Source organism: Trachurus trachurus, assembly GCF_905171665.1.
Source record: "Trachurus trachurus genome assembly, chromosome: 18".
Classification (NCBI taxonomy): domain Eukaryota; kingdom Metazoa; phylum Chordata; class Actinopteri; order Carangiformes; family Carangidae; genus Trachurus; species Trachurus trachurus.
In genome coordinates, this window is record NC_139909.1 from 23,702,243 (window position 1) to 23,720,788 (window position 18,546).

Sequence of the window (18,546 nt, forward strand, 5' to 3'; positions counted from 1 at the left end):
TTACACTGCATTATCTTTATAGAGAAAATACAGTGGGTAGAATTACTACTCCCATTGAACTGTTCTCAACTTCAGATCCATCACCTCTTTGTTACTTTCAGCTACATGTCATGGTTTTCCTCAGTGAATGAAGGTCCAGAACACGCTCCAGAAAGAACGAGCAGTAGCTGAGGTTTTATATACATTTATGTATTTATTTATTTTTATCTTTTTTTGTGTAAAACTTCTGTTTCCAAGGTCAAGATTGAACTTTTATCTTCAATCATCTACATGGTTTCTGAAAGATTTCATAAACCGAGTCCAAGTTCGAGTAACTTCTGTTCTCACGTTGTAAATGCCACATAAAATACATGGTTCAGTTTTCAGGGTTTTTTTTTTTTAATACCATTGACAACATGATAAACTTCCTTTTCAGGTTTTACAAAGTAGGAAACAAAATGTGAGCATGCCAGACATAGATGGTGTTTACATTTAAGGAGCCTTACTGGGAAGGTGTGCTCCTTCCTGAAGAAAAAAAAAGTGATACTCTGCTTCCAAGCTTTTTTCTCCATGTCTTGCCCTTAAAATGTCGCCATTTTTGCATTTTGTGCTTCCTCTGAACTCAAGTTGCCTCTTGTTATTGCTTATATTGGAGGTTCAGAACAGATGTACCTATTTCTATAAGTCTGGTTCTCATTCGAAAGACAGACAAATATTCCATTCTGTAGCGGGTCCCGAGGCCCTCTGGTAAAGATCCGACCTTCTTTTCAGCCAATAAGTGTTATTTCATATGAGCTTTCATTTCATTCTCAAATTCGACAGAAGGAGAATAAAATCCAGTTGCTCTGCCAAAACCTCAAGTTAACCAAAGTGGATTTTATCAGATGAAAGCAAAAAAAAAAAAAAAAGCAATGAAAGGTGAGGAGCGTGTTTGTAGTATAGCGCTCGAGCTGAAAGCTGAGGTGAAGAGTACGAACGGTCACGCAGAGCTTTTGTCGCGACAGCAGAGCCGACATGTCTCTTCTGTGTAAGATGCTGTAGTGGTTTTCTTTAAACGCAGCAACTTCCTGGTTTGTGAGTCAAACCAACGCTTATTAAGGCTGACAACAAAACCGCTAACACACCACAACAGTTCATAAAAAACATACAAACAGACAAAGAAACAAAAAGCAACTAGATGGGATGAGTGGAGGATGTTTTATCTCCTTTTATTTCCTCGGGGCATCTTTTCCTCTCTTCCCTCTCCCTTTCCTTCTCTCTCTCTATGTGTCATCTTCACTTTCTCTCTGCCACTCTTTTAATTTACCAAAAAACAGCCAGTGGGCAGATGGGGATCAAATTACATTCACCTTTTACCTGCACTCCTCTGCGCAATTAGCGTCACGCTTACTTGTCATTTCAAATTGACACACTGCTGTTGTGCTATGTAATTATTTACCCGCCTGGGGAATAACTCTCTGGTTTAACCACTAAATAATGACACACACACACACACACACACACAAGCACACACAAACCACTAAAGCACCTGTGCCCTATTTTATCTGAAATATGTTTAACATGCTTTTTACCATTACAGGCTGCTTGTCTATCTGCTAATTAAAGGCGTCTTTGTGTTGAGTGTGTCTCTCTAAAACTGATTCATTGTTGTGCAATGAACCCTTTAAAAAAATCTTTCTGTGTGCTTTCACTGCTGTTTGAATTTTGGGGGTTTGAGCATCAGGACCCGTTCTTCCTGTAGGTGTCCTCTTCTTTGCCTGTTCTTCTTTTTTTTTTATTCTACAACAAATTTACCAAAACACAAAAAACAAAAAGGTGTCTTTTTTCTGCTCATGTTGTGGGAGGAGAGGGCTGGGTCCTGTTCTTCAAACCACAGAGGCCTTTATTACTCCACGTCCTCCTCCTCTTCCTCCCCCTTAACCTGCCCCTCCTTAACCCACCCACCCCACTCCCCCCCACCCACCTTGGTCCGACAATATTAGAGTCAGGGTGTAAAGGAGAGAGAGAGGGAGAAAGGAAGAGGGACTAGAAGCAATGGCAGCCATTTTCTTCTGCAGGGGGAGAGAAGGAAATCACACCCAAACAACAGCTTCTTTGATCTTGTGTCTTTTCTTGTGATAAATCTGTGTCTGTGATGCCTTTTGTTTTTGTTTTTGTACTCTTTTTAAAGGAAAAAAAAAAGAAAAAAAATCAAAACAATAAGCAAACATGAACTCTTGCTGATTTGTCCTTTTTGCTCTTGCTTCTTTTCTTTTTTTGATATTCTTTTTTTTTCCGTTTTTGCCAGTAATCTTTTTTGAATTTTCTCTTTTCTCTTTTTCCCCCCTTTTTTTCTTAACCCTAGGTCCGCTCACAAAAAAACATGATGAATCTTCAATGAACAAGCCTCGAGACGAAGGTATTTTTGTTGCATGTTTTTCCTTTTTTCTTGTTTTGAAGTCTTTTTGGGGGATGTGTACACAATGCAGTAGAGTGGAAAACACACACACAAAGTCAAACATCTCTTTAGGTGGGACTTTTGGATTATGAGCTGCATACCGATGTGTTGGTGTAAGTGTAATGTGCTGACCGTTGCAATCAAAGCGCTGCCTTTTTCCTATGCAAATCACTATAGGCTTATGTAAGATGTGATGATCATGACGCCTGGCTGATGGAACACAGATACCCTCCATTACCAACCCATCTCCAGGCTGTTGTGTGTGTTTTCCAGAGGTCCTTGTCCCGCTCTCAAATAACAGAGAGCCTCGGACATCATCATCACCACCACCACTGTGCCCTTGAAAATACATTGGCCCACTAACAGCATTGTCCCCGATACCAAATTGTTGTCTGGATTTTCGAGGCAACAAAGCACCTATTGAGATGAGCTTACACAATGAGGTGCATTATTATTGTGCCTCAATCCCCAGCTCAAGGATGAAATTGCTATTGAGTAAGGAGCGACACAAATATTAAGCTAGGCCCATTCCAAGTCAATGATGATAACATCAAATCAAGTGAGGCAAAAAAATAAAAAATTTGGGGACATCCAAGGACACTTCTGCCCCGCTCTGGAAGATTTGGGTCTAATCGGCTGCTAGAATAAGGACAGAGGACGCTCAGCCGTCTGTTAATTTATCTCCCACCTGCAGCACATACACACTGTGGAGGGGGTCTTATCTGCACTTTCATCAACCTCCCCCCTCGTCCTTGTTCTTTTGGACTTGTTTCTTGGAGAAAAAAAAAGATGACTGATGATATTTTGATACATATTTCTCTTTATGCTATTTTGAGGGTTGTGCGGGTGAAATCTTTTTCTTGCTCCATGATGCTCTTTGATTTGGGGTATTTTTTGAAGTTGGGAGTTGGAGGAAGTTTGACACAAGAGGATTTTCTTGGTGATCAAACGCGCTGGCACAGACACAACTTTTTGAGCTGCCGCAGTCAGCAAGCAGTCGAAGCGAGTCGAGCCCAGTCGAGATGCTCCCCCCCCCCCCCACCCACAACCCCCTACCACCACCCCAGCCCCTCCCCCTCCTCTAAATATGTCTTTCATCCCTCATCGTGACGTGCAATTAACCTCATTTGATTGGGAACCCGCTAATCCCATTTCACTGACTCCAGCTACAAAAGCTCCAACTGGAATTCATCTCAGGTACAGGAGCAGAACTGAACAGTCCCTGAATAAAAAAAAAAAAACATTCTAAAAATAATACTCAGGCATCAAGATAGACTTCATGTCCTCGCATGTGAAGACAGACAAATAAACACATGCACTGTATAACTCTGCAGATACAGATGATCTCCTTTGCATATAACAGCAGAAAACTGGAAAATACAACCTGCTCTCAAAGGAAATTAGCTCCAGTACAGCCCCATTAACTGCACTGGTTACCAGGGTCGTAGCCAAACTGTTAAAGTCCCCAGTGCAAGACACAAAAAAAGAAAAGAAAACATCAGTTACCAGCCTGTGAAATGATATAATGGTCTGACTTCGGTTTCAAAAAAACACACTGCACCTTCTCCTGGGATTTAACTCTAGTGGAATAATACAAACTCCCTCCATTATATTAACTTGCCCCAAAACATTCACAGCTAAAGTCGCACCATGTTCAAAAATGTGTTTTTCTCATTGTTATTTCACTTGGATGCTCCAGTTTCACTGTGCAGAGTGATGAATGGGCACAGTGTGATACTAGGAGTTTTCCTCTATTAGCGTACAGGCAGGAGTTTGTGACATCACAACTAGTGTGGAGGCTAATTGTGGTTCACTTGCACAAATGTGATTTGGGCACTTGAAACGTGCAGGGCTAATAAACTGAGAACTGACTTGAATAAAGCCGGGCACTTCTTGGGTCTAGCCAATTAACAAAACAAAAAACTATATTTGCATATGCAGATTCTGGAGTTCAGTATATTAGATTTTAGATAGTATGATTTATTTTAGTTTAATTTAGTGGAAAAACACAGTTCCACCTCCTCTAATCCTTTGTGTTTTAGATGTCAACACATTTATGAAAGGTTCTATATATAGGCACCATAAGTATAAAGCTGGATTTCCATGTCTTCTTTGATTAAAAAGCAGCTCTAGGTCCTTTATTAATACTGTGAGTTTCAAAGTGCTCAGTCCACAGTGAAATGCACACAGCCTGTTCTCAATAGCTGAGCCTTCAAATGAGCCGTCAGGACTTCTGTAACTTTGTGATGTCACAACAGAGTCAAACCCGCACAAGTTTCGCCAACAATCCTGTTACAGCAGTGGTTCCAAACATTTTTTGGCTTGTGACCCCATTCTGACATCACAAATTGCTGGCGACCCCCGATCACATGATGCAGTCATGTGATAGCGGCCGTCAATCATGCGTCAACTCAGATATTTTTATATGCTGCATTATACTTGAACTCGATTTATATTCGAGAAAGTGAAAGTATAGAATACAGTTGTTTAAGATTGTGTGTGGTGTTTTTAATTATCATTTTTAAAAGAATAATAATTTGAGAATATTTTCATCAGTAATTTTCTTTTTATCAATTACTAGACATTTCAGGCGACCCCATTTGAATTCTAGGCGACCCCAAGGTCGAAAAACGCTGTGTTACAGGATATGATTTCTCTAAGTGTTTACTTGAAATCAGATATATTTCCATTCATCAGCCAATCAGAAGAGAGGGTCAGAGCCTCCTCCCTTTTGATTGGCTGACTGACCTTTGTTACCAGAGCTCCAGGGAGTAGCCTGAGACAGGAGCTGTAAAACTATAATGCGATGGGTTTTGGTTCTTAAAACTACAAATATTTCTTCTTATCGATGAACAATTCAAATAAAACACAGCACAGGTGTAAATGATGGACCCTTACATATACCTGTGTGTGGTGAAAATAGTTAAGAATAAAAGTATAAAGAAAGCTAAGTAGTCGGCAGAGTATTTATAACTTAAAACATCAAAAATGAATCTAAACAACTGCTCCTTTGATGCACAAGAGGCGCACTATTACTGTAGAGACAATGCAATGCAAATTAACTCTGCTACAATGGCTGCATTATGCAGAAATGATATTAATGCACATGTCCTTTTGCTTGGGCTCTGCCTGGTGGAAATGATTCATACACCGACTCAGGGCTGTAGCACTTCCACACTTCTGCTAAGCCTGACCTGTGCTTTGTTCCACCCTGAGGCGATGCACCACTGCCTGTCAAAGACCTGCAGTGTTTGAGCTGCTGCACAAATAAAGATTTCAGTGTAAGAAACTCAACTCCGAGCGCAGAGAGTGTTAGAAGAACAAGAAAGAAAAAAAAAACTTCCATTAAGCCGACACTCAGTTGGCTCCTTAATTATTATTTTCTAAGCAACAAAATAACCCTCTTAACGTGGTGGACGGTTTTCAGTGAGAGAGTTTAAAAAACTGCACGGGCAGCTTTTATCTGATAACAGCCACAGTGAAGTGAAGTGCAGTCAGTTCATCCAGTCCGTCCACCATTTTGTCCTCATTCTTTCAGCAGCGTATCAACTGCCTTTTCAAATTGGCGTTCTTTTAAGCTGTATATTCTAGGCCATGCACAAACCTATTCATGAGCTATTCTATACAAGTAGAAGAAGGGTGTAGTGTACACCGCGGGAGAGCGACGAGGAATTAAAGACGGCTTCACACCGCAGCGGCAGCAACAGCCGCTCGCTCTCTGCTCCTGCATCAGGTGTTGGAGAGCAAAGGCTGCTGGGCCGCGGCGCCGCTCGCTGTTGATGTTCAAAAAAAAAAAAAGATTGATAGAGCTCACAGCGCAGCGAGTGTGTGCGCGCGTATTATGTGTGCGTGGAGAGGAGGGAGATTACAAACCAACAGCGAGACCGAGCTAAATCAAGACAGAGACGGCGAGAGTGTGTTACCAGGCAGTCCTGTGTGTCAGCTCTGATCAGAGACAAATCAGAACCACCTGAGCCCCAAACCTGGAACATATTTCTGCCAGGAACAATGTCACCTCACACACACACACACACACACTGAGTATAATATAAACAGGGCCACACAGTACAAACCCCTTCACAGGAAATACTCCATCAAAACCAAACTGACAGGCCCAGAGTTGATGGCATTACCATTTAAATGATGGTATGTGATGGAGTCGCACATCACACATGTTTGATGATTAAAATGACTATAGTGATGGGAATAAAGCACTAACAATGCATCAGTAAAGGCATTGTTGAAGCAGTTTTTATATCACAGCTGCACGACTTAAGTTCTAATAGTCTAATATAGTTAATTCCTCATTTCTCCACTGCTTCATTATTTTTGTCTTTAAATAAAAAAGGCAGAGGGAGGATTGAAGAGAGACACAGGGGGTTAGTGAGGACTTATGATAGATATGTAGGAAAAAGTGGAAGAAAAAAGAGAAGTATGCTACTGTATTTAGCTGCTACTTCTCATATTCTTCCTCTAGCCTTTACCAGCGTGCAGTGTTCTTCATCCTTTCAAGGCCAAACATCGATTTTTCCAACATTAAGCATGTAGATTATGTGACGGATCGAAACAGGCTTTGGCTTTTTCCAATAACGCAGTCAAGTTTTCCTCGTCATCACTGGTGATGATAAGAACATGAACCGTCCAGCTGGGTGTTTAATTACAGTATGATATTGAGTATCATTAATCAATGGAAGCAGAGGGTCGGTTTTAGATTTTACCTTTGATGATGCTGTTACATACCCTGGAATTATACAATCACCCAATTTTTATTTTACAGTTGCGTAAAACCTTCTGCTACAATATTATCTGAAACAGTGAAATATAAAGTTTATAGATGAAATGGAGTTCTCGTTCCTCCTCTGACCCTGTTCAACTGGAGGACTACTGTACTGACAGCTGTATTATTACATGCATCTCCTGATGCATTAATTACACAGGAATGTCACTTTATGATGGATTTCATACTTAATTGTGAATTCTTGCACCTGATGAAATCACGTTTGTTAAACAGTAATTTATTAGAGGGGACATTGGCTTTATTCTCTAATAAGGAGCCATAGATGAAGAGATTTGTTCAGAATCAGAGCAAGGCTACGTGAACTGAACATGTTTATGGTGAAGTGAAGAGATCAGGAGGATTAGTCTGTTACGTATTTAGTTCACAGATAACCAAAGTCAGAGAATGAATATTAACGATAAACAGCGTTTTCTGACCACAACATAGATAATACTGTATGTATTTGTGCTGCATCACTGTAATAAATAACTGGCTTAGTTTTTGTATTTGATTGTTGACATTAGGACAGAGTAATTAATTTTGTGTTTTTGTGTAAAATTCAGTTACTCTCAAGTCAATCAAGTATTGATCAATAAGAATGTGTCTGCGGCACAAAAGACATAGGATATGATTTGTTACGATGTGATGCCATGCAATGCAATATGATTTGATGAGCTAAGATAGGGTGCGCGATCGTAGCAGAAATAATTAAAGTAATGGCAAACAAACACAGCATATCTCCAAAATCAGGCAGGTTTCCAGGATGCCAAGTAGCCTACTCATTTTAATGTAACAATTGCCGATGAGAGCCAGTGTCAAAAAGGAAAAAAGAAAAAAAAAATCACAGACTTCATGATCGATTACCATGGCAACGAACGAAGCTTCGAATATTTTGGGTCAGCCCTATATGATATGATGAGAAACAGTAAGATACGATTGCAATACAATGCAATACAATACAGTATGATATGAAGTGATACAATACAATGAGATAAGTGAAGATACAATACAATGAGATAAGATACAACATGATATACAAAGATAGGATACAATGTGATATGATACGATGAGATACAATAAGATAAGATACAGTGTGATACGATACAATATGATACAATACGATATGATATGGTACAATATGGTTTGATTAGAAACAGTTTATGTCAGCCAGGGTATTGTAAATAACTCATGCTTTATTCTGCATAGCAGCAGTGCACAACACAAGTTCAGGGTCTGAAATGAACTCTCTCCAAGCATCAAATTGTAAAAAAGTAGCAGTAAAATGCTGCTGTTTTGCTCAAAGCAAAAACAATGGCTTTGTATCGAACAGGCCTTTGATGAACTGCCTGCAACAGCAGCTCTACAGAAAGTGCTCCTCCACTGGCCGGGTGGCTGAGCATGGTTTACTGAATCAGCTTTTAATTAATGCCTTTTAATTGAATATGTCGGATAATAGCAGAAAGTGATGTGGATGCCATACAGCAAGTGTATATTTCTGGCTGCGGAAGATTAGTTTTAGTCTTGTGAGTTAATTTCACATGATTACTGAGCATTGAGTATCAGCAGAGACAGAGGGGGGAGAGAGGACGGGGAGCGGAAGACCAGAAAAAAAATGGGCAAAAGAGACGTAAAGGGGTGTCGGTTAGATTTATAGCGGCACCAGACGAAGCTGAGTCTTAATGCTTTGTGTTTGTTGATGGCGAGCTAGATGAAAGACAGGGGAGCCGGAGTGGTTTTTATTACAGAAACAAAAGGAGACATTTACAATGCTCTCTCCTGGATGGCAAGATGGTGGATGGTGTGGGGGAATAATACGAGTTTGTCGTTGTCTCTGTGAGGCAGACACAGACTTTTGTCTCAGGCACTCTGTTTTTCTGACTGCATCAATATATTTTTCTTAATTTCCTCTTTTTCTGTTACTTTCTCCAACTCCACCTCCTGCTCTTGCTCATCTTCCTCCTCTCTGTCTATCTGCATTACACTCTTAGAAATAAGGGTTCCAAAAGTGTTCTTCTACAAGGGCTGAGGTTCTACCTGGAAACATTTGCTTCTGAAAAACCCTTTCCTGAAGAAAGGGTTTTTCAAGCGTTCTTGGTAACACTAAGGGTTCCAGTAAGAACCATTTTGATGCAGAGAACCCTTAAAAACCCTTTCCCCAAAGAAATAGTTTTTCAAGGGTTCTTGGTAACACTAAGGTTTAACTCTCTGTTTGGGTTCTAGATGAAACCGTAAGAAGTTGGATATTTTCTGGATGAAACCCCCAGCAAGGCTTCTGGGTGAAACCAATACGCCATAAAAGGGATTTTTGTAGAACATCCCATTGGGGGTTCTAGGTGTAACCTTTCACAGATGGTTCTTGGTATAACCCTTTAAGTTGGGTTCCAGGTAGAACCTTTAGCCAAAAAGGGTTCTCCTATGAGGACAAGCCGAAGAACCTTATATGGTTCTACATAGCACTTTTATTTCTAAGAGTGTATGTGGCGTTTCCACTGTGGTTATAACTCTGCTAACAGACGCCGGCCTGTGGGCAATGCAGCATCTCCTCATATCGGCTTCTCTGTTCACACTCTCAGACCCCCCCACCCCCCCAGTGTTACAGCACTCACCCGCTGCCTCTCGTTTTGAGAAACAGCGCCATGTGAGGAGGGACACTTGGCATGTTTCTTCATTTTCATCTAATTAAGAGCATCCAGGCAGATGCTCTCCTGCTAAATCTTCCCATTTCCTGTCGGCTTTTCACCGTGGACACCGTGTAATATTCAATGTAATGTACAATAACACATTCTAAAAGCCAAATCTCTAAATTGTGGAACACAAAAGGACAAGGAAACTGCAAGCAATCAGTAGTGGAAAATGTGCAGGCTGGCCTCCATTCTATTATTTCTGATTTTTTTTTTTTTTTTGTCACAATTTTTACATCCTTATGTGCTGAGTACAAATTACTTTATAAGAGGATTTTGAATGGAATGAGGCGGCACATGGACAAGATTGGGTAGCATATTGAAAAATGATGAAAGGAGAATGGAAGGGGAAAAAAACATTAAGGAGCAGATGATGTGGAAATGTAAAAATAAAACAACACAACAGGGCAGTGTGGTGCAGGAAACCACACACACACTATAGCGTGACAAAGAATTATAAAAAAAAAAGTCCAACATGGAACGGAATAGATTCCTCCGCAGGAAAAGATCAACAGCGCTGTCAAGTCAACTTTATTTTAACATTACTACAGAGACTCAATCTCTTGTCTCTTTCTCTCTCGCCGGACCCGTCGGTTATTTGCTGCTGAATCTCCCTGCCTCCCCATTACCTCCACGCTCGGCCCACGTCGTGTCAAGGTTGTGTCAATATCATGTCGAATATACACCTACTCTGTTGCGCGCTGACAGATAATATTTTATTGAGTTTGAAACCCTTTTGACAAGACAAAGGAAGTGAAGAGGAGGGGAAAGGAGGCTGGGAAAGGATTGGAAAATACTGGAGAGATGGAGCGGGGCAGTGAATGAGACAGAGAGAAATGGGGTGGGGGGAGAGGGAGCTAGCTGGTGCTGTCCTGCCTGACAGCTAGCTCAGAGCTTGGGAAAAAAGCTCTACACAGTTTTTTTTTCTTCTCACTTGGCTGCATTTATCGCCATGTGTAATGGCTATAAGGGACTGAGGGAAGCCGCACTGAAGCCTGGCTCAGCTCCTCTTTCACTTTCCAGCGAGGACCTCAGTGAATGCCCCCAATGCCGGCTTAGAGCTAGCCAAGAGCTATTGTGGGGCTCTTTAATCCAAATCAATAAACTTTAAAGTGCTCACTGAAACAAATGAAGTTTGGAATCGTCGAAAATGCTTCGCGGAGAAGAGAAGACCTCCCAGCGAGCTCTGGTTGAGATCAGTAGCATTAGCGAGGCGTCGCAGAATCATACCCCGGTAGGATCGGGTGCTGCACGCTTTAGCGGCTGAAATGTACATTCGAGCATAAGATGGAAGCAAGGGAGCATTTAAATCTGTCAGTCAAGTGTGCACATTGTGAAATGAGAAGAGGAGCGAGCATTGTGCAAGCGCTGTGGAGTTTCCACCTGCTTGAGTGGTTCAGCAAGACAAAGAAGATGCAGCTCTACCAATGGATGATGATCTATGACGGCTGCTCCATTGTCTCAGTGGCTCCAGTAGTTTGTTTATGTCTTTATCCCTTTTACCAAAACCTTGTAATGAAAATGCAACATTGAAGAGAGATGGATGGAGCTGTTGATCAAAGAGACTTCAGAGCAGGGCTGAACTATGGCCACCCTTTCACCCAGTGCTGCCGTCTCAGAACTGAACCCAGCGCAGTGGAGGGCTGGAGCTGTGATCTGAGGTGTGACTGAGGAGATTTAGCGGAAAAAAAACAATATGTGGCATTTATTTGAAGCTTTTGTTTTAAAAGAAAAAGGGCCCAGTGTTCCAAATCTGTCTGTGTTGTTTCAGATGAAAACACTGACATTAAACATTAACACTGAACAGATATTTTCAAATCTGTCCCCAGGAAATGAAGTTTTATATGCTGCTAATTTGCAACAGCAAATATGTGCAGAGAGAAAAATGTATTGCCACTGGAGGAAACATTTTTAATGAAAGTATCTGCAAAGTGTCATACTGACTGAATCAGTCAAATCTTTGTGGCAACATGTTTGTTTTGCTTCACTGTTCTGACTCACAGCTCACAGCAACTCAAGCTTCTTTTTATATTCTCACAGCACTTCAGATCAGAATCTGGGCTCTACACAAAACACAGAGCTTCTCTCAGGCACAGACACCAGAGTATTAATCACAGGTGATCAGTTTTAAAGGATAAATATAATGCCCCTTTAACCATAAAGTAAAATAGTTCCCAGATGTCAAAATACCCCAAGGATCAAACATCACACCCCTTTTATCCGTTCAAATCCCTTTCAGAACAGTTGGTTTCAGTGTCCGTCCTTTTAAATCGAAATGAGTACCAGTACCGGTACTCACAGGTAGGGGTAGTATTATGCAAATTTGAAAACTAATGACATCATTGTATGACAACTAAGGGAACATCTCATAAAACCATACAGATTTCACCCTCGTTAGCTTGCAAGTTACAGATTGTTTTTGGGTCAATTCTCATATTTTGGGGGCCAGAAGGCCAAACACCCAAATATATGTTAAAGAGCCTTCAAAAAGTGATATTTCCATAATATGTGATGGTAATCTGTGAGTAGAAGCATTCATTATTGGCCAATCAATTGGGTCATCCTTAGACGTACATTAATCAAAATTGACTCTATCTGGAAAGGTCTATCAAGCAATGGCCCAGGGGCCCCTAGGGGTCACTGGGCACAGCCTCTGTTTGAGGTGACCAACCAAAAAAAAAAATAGAAGCACAAAGAAACACAATAGAACCAAAATAATAGGTGTAAAACAAGTACAGAGACAGAATCACAAATTATTTTTGCTAAAAGAGGAGAAAAAAGTGAGACTTGGACTCTGGATGATCACTGGAGACAGTTGGTGGAACGATTCCATCAGTCACATCCCAACATGATTTTTAACAACAAATGAAGAACTTTCACTTGTGTTGTTTTTGGTGTAGTTGTATACAATACAGGGAATTTGTGAGTTTGTTGAAGCTAAATTGGAAAACCAGTCAGGTAAGGGTGTGACAGCTCAAGAGAAAAGTGCAATTTGCCTCTCCAGTGACAGTCTAAGGAGCAGGGACGTGCACATAACTATAGTGGGGCAGGGGCTCAACATCAGAAAAGGGCAGTATGTACAATTTTTTCGGGCTTTAATATCAAAATAAATAAATAAAAATAAATTACAGTTACTATTTAGTTGGTAGAGAAAGCCTGCACGCCTTCAGGACTGCAGTCAACACGCTGGACCAATTTCAGTCATGACCTCTGAACTGGTAGGCTAAGGCTAATATGGTATTGGGTGCACATTAACATGGCTTGCAGAAAAAAAAATCATGTGAGTGCAAAATAGAAGTAGGCTACCTACAGGCTACACACACAAAACCAAGAAATGACTACTGTGACTGCTAATGTGCATATTTCAGAACAGCAGCAATATTTACAACAGCAAAGTCACAATTAGCAGTAACTCAATATCTGGAAACAAATTCAAATAGTCAGTGAAATCAAGCTGAGTGAGTGATTCCTCCTGTTGCTGTTGTTGTTCACTGCATTCAGGTGATGTTAGACAGAGGACGGGGTGGGGCTTAACTCTTAACAAGCAGTTAGCTAAACAAACACAAATGAGCGCTTTTCTGAAATATGACTCATATTAAGCTCGTTGAATAAGTGGAAGGCGACTTGTCAGAACCGACAAGGAAGTTATGTTGGTGGATTTATAACTCACAAGATTCGACACAAGTCGCTCCACTGTCACGTCTCATCTACATGCGGCACACACAGAGTTATCGATGAGGCAGCAGCTTCTACCTCTCTCTCTCTCTCTGGACGTGCATGTGAGGGAGCGCGCACTGCGGGGCAGCCCAACCCCCCGCCCCTCAGTGAGGGACAGAGCAGAGCAGCAGCGGACAACACACACACCAACTACCGTGTGTATTACAAGGAAATGCGTACGGTAGATAACCGTGGCATTTTTACAGCGCGGTTGTTTACATCCTCATGCACAACAGGAATGCATTTATTGAAAAAAAAAAAAAACATAAAAAAAAAAGGGCACTTTTTAATACGAGGCAAAAAGGGCAGGGGCTCAAGCACCTTTTGGGCCCTATGTGTGCACGTGCCTGCTAAGGAGGGCCGACAGGATGAGATAAGACATATACCACCACCTCCACCCCCCCATGGGGTAACACAAACAGGAAGATCCCTATGCATGCGAAAAAAAGAAAGAAAAAAAAGTCTGATTAAAAATGAACGACTGTGCACATTCTCACATCAATGCACGCACCCCGCGGTGAACCGTCACCAGGCTCCTGCCGGTGCCGCTGTATGGAGGCTCCCAGAGATCACAGCTCAAACTGCATACCTGCTGAGGACTCGCACGCTCACACGATGCACTGACACACACGGCATGAAAGAGGCATCAACTCTCTCATTGTGCGCACACGTCCCGCTCTGCCGTTACATGTTGAGCTCAGTCGCTTTGTTAAGTTATAAAAGTTCCGCTCACTGTGACCAGCCGCCGCTTTTTTTTTCTTCCTTCTTTTTCCAGCCTCTGTTGTCTCCTTCTCACTTTGTACTCTCTGTGTTTGTGTGTTTTCACCTGGATTGTATTGTAACTGTCGGAATAGCATTCCAATTAAGGAGGTATTGTTATGTATGAGATGGAGAGCAGTGGGTAGTGGCAGGGCTGACAGCATTACTTAATGGGAACGCTGGTGTCTGAATGGAGACGACAGCCGAGCCTCTCTACACCCAATTTATTGTTTCTCTGCTCGTCCTGCTGGAACTCATGCGCTCACAAATCGAAAAAGAATATATTACTTCCACAAGGTAATATGGCAAAACACACCAAGAGCCTCTGTGTTTATGTGCCTTGAATGTTATTATGTTATCACGCACAAATCTGTAAGCAATGCCTTTATGTGGACGGTTCATCAAAACATATTCATTTACAAGCATTCGGTATGCGCAAAAGTGAAAAAAGTGCATTTATGTGCTTATGAAGTGGAGTATATATTAGTTAATTACATTAAAAGATTTGACAGAAATATTCATCAATTAGCCATTTCTCATCTTAGAATGAAAGAGTCATACGGTGTAATTGCTGTTCGACTCGATGTGTTTACAGAACACTACACAAAACTGACCGAAGGTGAGTAACTGCACAGGTCTATTGAACACAGAGCAGGGATCCAGAGGGGTCAGGGAACCCCTGCAACGGAGCTCCTGTTTGAAGTTGCTTTTCTTCTTGGAAAGTAAAACTTCAAAGTGATTGAGAATGACCATGGACAACAAGAAGAGGAACTCAACAACTATAAGAAGACAAAAGATGATTGCAAAAAAACAACCGAACCAAACAATATGCATTCAAAACAAAAAAAAGATAAGTACAATACCAGAAGACAGAAGAAATCATGATGGGAATCTTAACAACTGTTGGGAGCAAAAATAACTGACTACAAAGTGACACAAAATAACCAAAACAGATGCAATACAGCTGTAAAGAAACATTTAAAATGTACAGAGGGATGTAAAATGAGCACAAACACATGCAATAGACTGCAAATAGAAAAGATAAAAAAGACACAAAACCACAAGCTTACAGATGACGCCTCTATTCTCTGGTCTGGGGCCTTTTAGACCTTGTCCACACAAAAACGGAGCTTCACCCAAAACTATCTTTTTCTTCTTTGTTTTGAAAAAAATCTCTGTAAACAAGGCATCGTCTCGAGAAATAACTGTGTACGCACGGATCCACTGAAAACGACTGACAACTACATGAAAACACCGGGGCCGCTTTTTCAGATTGTCCCACTCTGGGACCCATTTCCAAAAAATATAGTCCCCCCCAAAAAAACAAAACAAAACAAAAAACGCCATTTCCATCTGGACGAAATGACGAAACAATAAAAAAACGTATGCAGATTCAGTTAAATCCGTATCAGTGCAGACAGGCTCTTACATTAGTCTGTGCTGAGGGATCCATCCTTAAAAGTGACAGAATGAAATAGATAGGGAAGCCAGACACCCACAGTGAATCCACACAAACCAAAAAGCACCAAATAATAGAATATCTAGCTCTCAAAACCACAAGTAAGCCTGAATAAATCCCACACAGATTTTTTTGAGTCCAGTCCAACTCCTTCATTAAAGCTGTTATTGATGAGGACTTGTCAAAGGTAAATTCTCACATATACAGTGATTGCAAAGCTATAGAAACATGTGCTCTTCTAAAATGTTTAAGGTAACTAACAGATTTAGTATTTTTATTATTTTTTTTAAATTTGCTTTTGTTGTTGTTGTTTTATAAGTTGACCTTGAGTGCCATTAAAGGCGCCTGTAAATAAAATGCATGATTATTATCATTAACAGACAGATACAAACTGAGCAAAGTCACACGTCTCCATGAACAATTCACATCTCACAAGTGATGGAGCTGATACTGATATCAAGTGAACAGCGAGTGAAAAGGACACTATGAGTTTGTCTAATATCTGCTGGCACAGAGATCTGCTCTGGTGTTGCTTGAATAGAAGCAGAGTCTTTTCACACTGATGGTTTTCAAGTTTGCAAGTCACTCTCAATTTAAAATATTGCTGCAGCGCCGAGGGGGGCAACTGTGCAATGTTTAATCTAAAACATATATTTACATATTTTACCAAAATCAAAACAAGTAGAGGGGTTTAGATTCATCCAAGCGTATAGGTGTAAGAATTAAACACAGCTCTGTTTTCCTGCAAACATGCATTCTGAGTGGGTGATTGTGTGTGAAGACTCGCTCTGAGTACATCCATAGGGGGAGGAGGAGGAGGGGGGGTGGGGGTGTACGAGCCGGCCCCTGGATCCCAGCCTGTGTCAACGAGGCCTCCCAACAACACACACTCACACTCATTCAGTCCCAATTAGACCCCAGACACCCTGTGAAACCAGGGCTGGAACGGCAGCCCCAGTAATGGCCAGATCGTTAAAGGAGGGAGAGAGAAGCAGCGAGGGGGCAGAGAGGCTGAGTGAGAGGGAGGTGAATTGGGGATAATGAGAGGTTGCAAGAGGACAGACGAGGAGGGAGACGGGGATGGGAGTTGGAGCGTGGTTGATCACATTTTATTCATAGACTTTCACAAATGTGCAAATACAAAGGGAAGAAACGCGTGTGCATCTAAATGTCCATGCATGATTGCTTAAGAGCTTTCCACTCACACTCGTTCCAATACATTTTAAAATAATAACCTGCAGCATATGCAGTATAAAAATCCATATTGCTCTCTATTAGTGGTACGACTAATTCATCACAGCGCTGTTAAACCTTGAGCTGGCTCGTGAGTGTTCCCACCTATTGCACAAACGATATAGAGGAAACATTTACAGCTGAGCTCTAAGCCTTTACTGTCACACCTCTTACCATTAACCACACACCCAGGTCCCAACCTATTAGACTATACTGTTGTGAATGTAAGGAAACATAACTTTAAAGCGATAGTTCAACATTTTGGCAAATTCGCCTATTGCCATAATCCCAATAGTTTTTAGCAGTTTTTAAAATCGGCGGGGCAGAGACGTGAGCTCTGCACAGCGTGCGGTACTTTCACCTTTCCCTCATCAAACACATCAAATACTCAACTCCAAAACACTCTCTCGGACAAGTTGTGACCTGCACATTCACCACGCTATGAAATAATAATGTAACAGTACGAGATGGAGTTGTTTCCGAGGCGAATACATAGCCGGAACTCCATTCCAGATATGGCTGCTGGGCAGAGTGATTTCAAAAGCGCAAATAGTGCAAGTAGTAGCGTGGTGAATGTGCAGGTGACAACTTCTCCACAAGAGTGTTTTGGAAAGCTGAATAGCTCGAGTCTCTGCCCTGCCAATCTAAAAACAGCTTGCACCGACAATTAAAGGTAATGAACCTACTCCTATGACTATAGGGATTATGGCAATAGGTGAATTTGCCAAAATGTTGAACTATTCCTTTAATAAAATGTTTATAATCTTTTTTATTTTCTAATGATAAAAGAGGGACCTACTTAACACATGCACAACAAAAGCTTGGAAAAATTAGATGAAAGAGGTAGAATTGTTTCACAAGCAATGAGGCCTAAGGATAACCTATTTGTTAACAAGAAATAACATTATGTGGCCATTTTTTTAAGTTATACTACCACTTCATAGCTACTGTAACGTTAGCATTAGCAGCTGGTAACTTACCAGTCTAGAAATGTGAGTTAGGGATAAATCGTTATCCCTTTACTCATCTACAGGATAGCATTAGCATGCTAACCAGTTAGCTGCGGCCGGTCTTGTCACTTTCTTATAGTGACTTATTGCAGTCTCCAATCTGCGCTGAAGACATAGTGCTGCTCAGAGGATGTATTATAACCTCTTTATTTTAAAAATAGTGATGGGGGCGCTTGTTGGTGGAGTGGTTAGAGAGCACGTCCCATGTTGGCATATGCCTGACCCGCTGGTCGTCCATTATACTCCTGACTAAGACCTTTGCCCATGGATATCATTCCCCAACACTCTCTTCCTGCTGTCCGGTCTCTCTATACTGTCCTATCAAATAAAGGCAAAAAATGTCCCAAACATATCATAATATCCAAACAATTTAAATAAATGAAAAAATAGTGATGGCCAGAGTTTTAGACCTAAACCAATGCAATAATAGCACATATTTAGGATGCCTATACATCTGTGGGTGGTTGAAAATAAAAAGGAGTAAGGATAAACAG

The 18,546-nt window shown here is 41.2% G+C and overlaps 1 protein-coding gene across 4 annotated transcripts in view; it reads left to right on the forward strand.

The window, feature by feature from the left end:
* Positions 1–18,546, forward strand: part of nlgn2a (neuroligin 2a) — a gene marked incomplete at both ends in the record, with an annotated part of 142,200 nt that overhangs the window by 37,098 nt on the left and 86,556 nt on the right. Inside the window, one exon of one of the 4 annotated variants that reach the window (XM_083993198.1) lies at positions 2,324–2,377. The exons of the other annotated variants lie outside the window; for them this stretch is intronic. Coding sequence (XP_083849324.1) covers positions 2,324–2,377 — 54 coding nt within the window. The remainder of the gene's footprint in view (positions 1–2,323; positions 2,378–18,546) is intronic. 4 annotated transcript variants of the gene reach the window in all.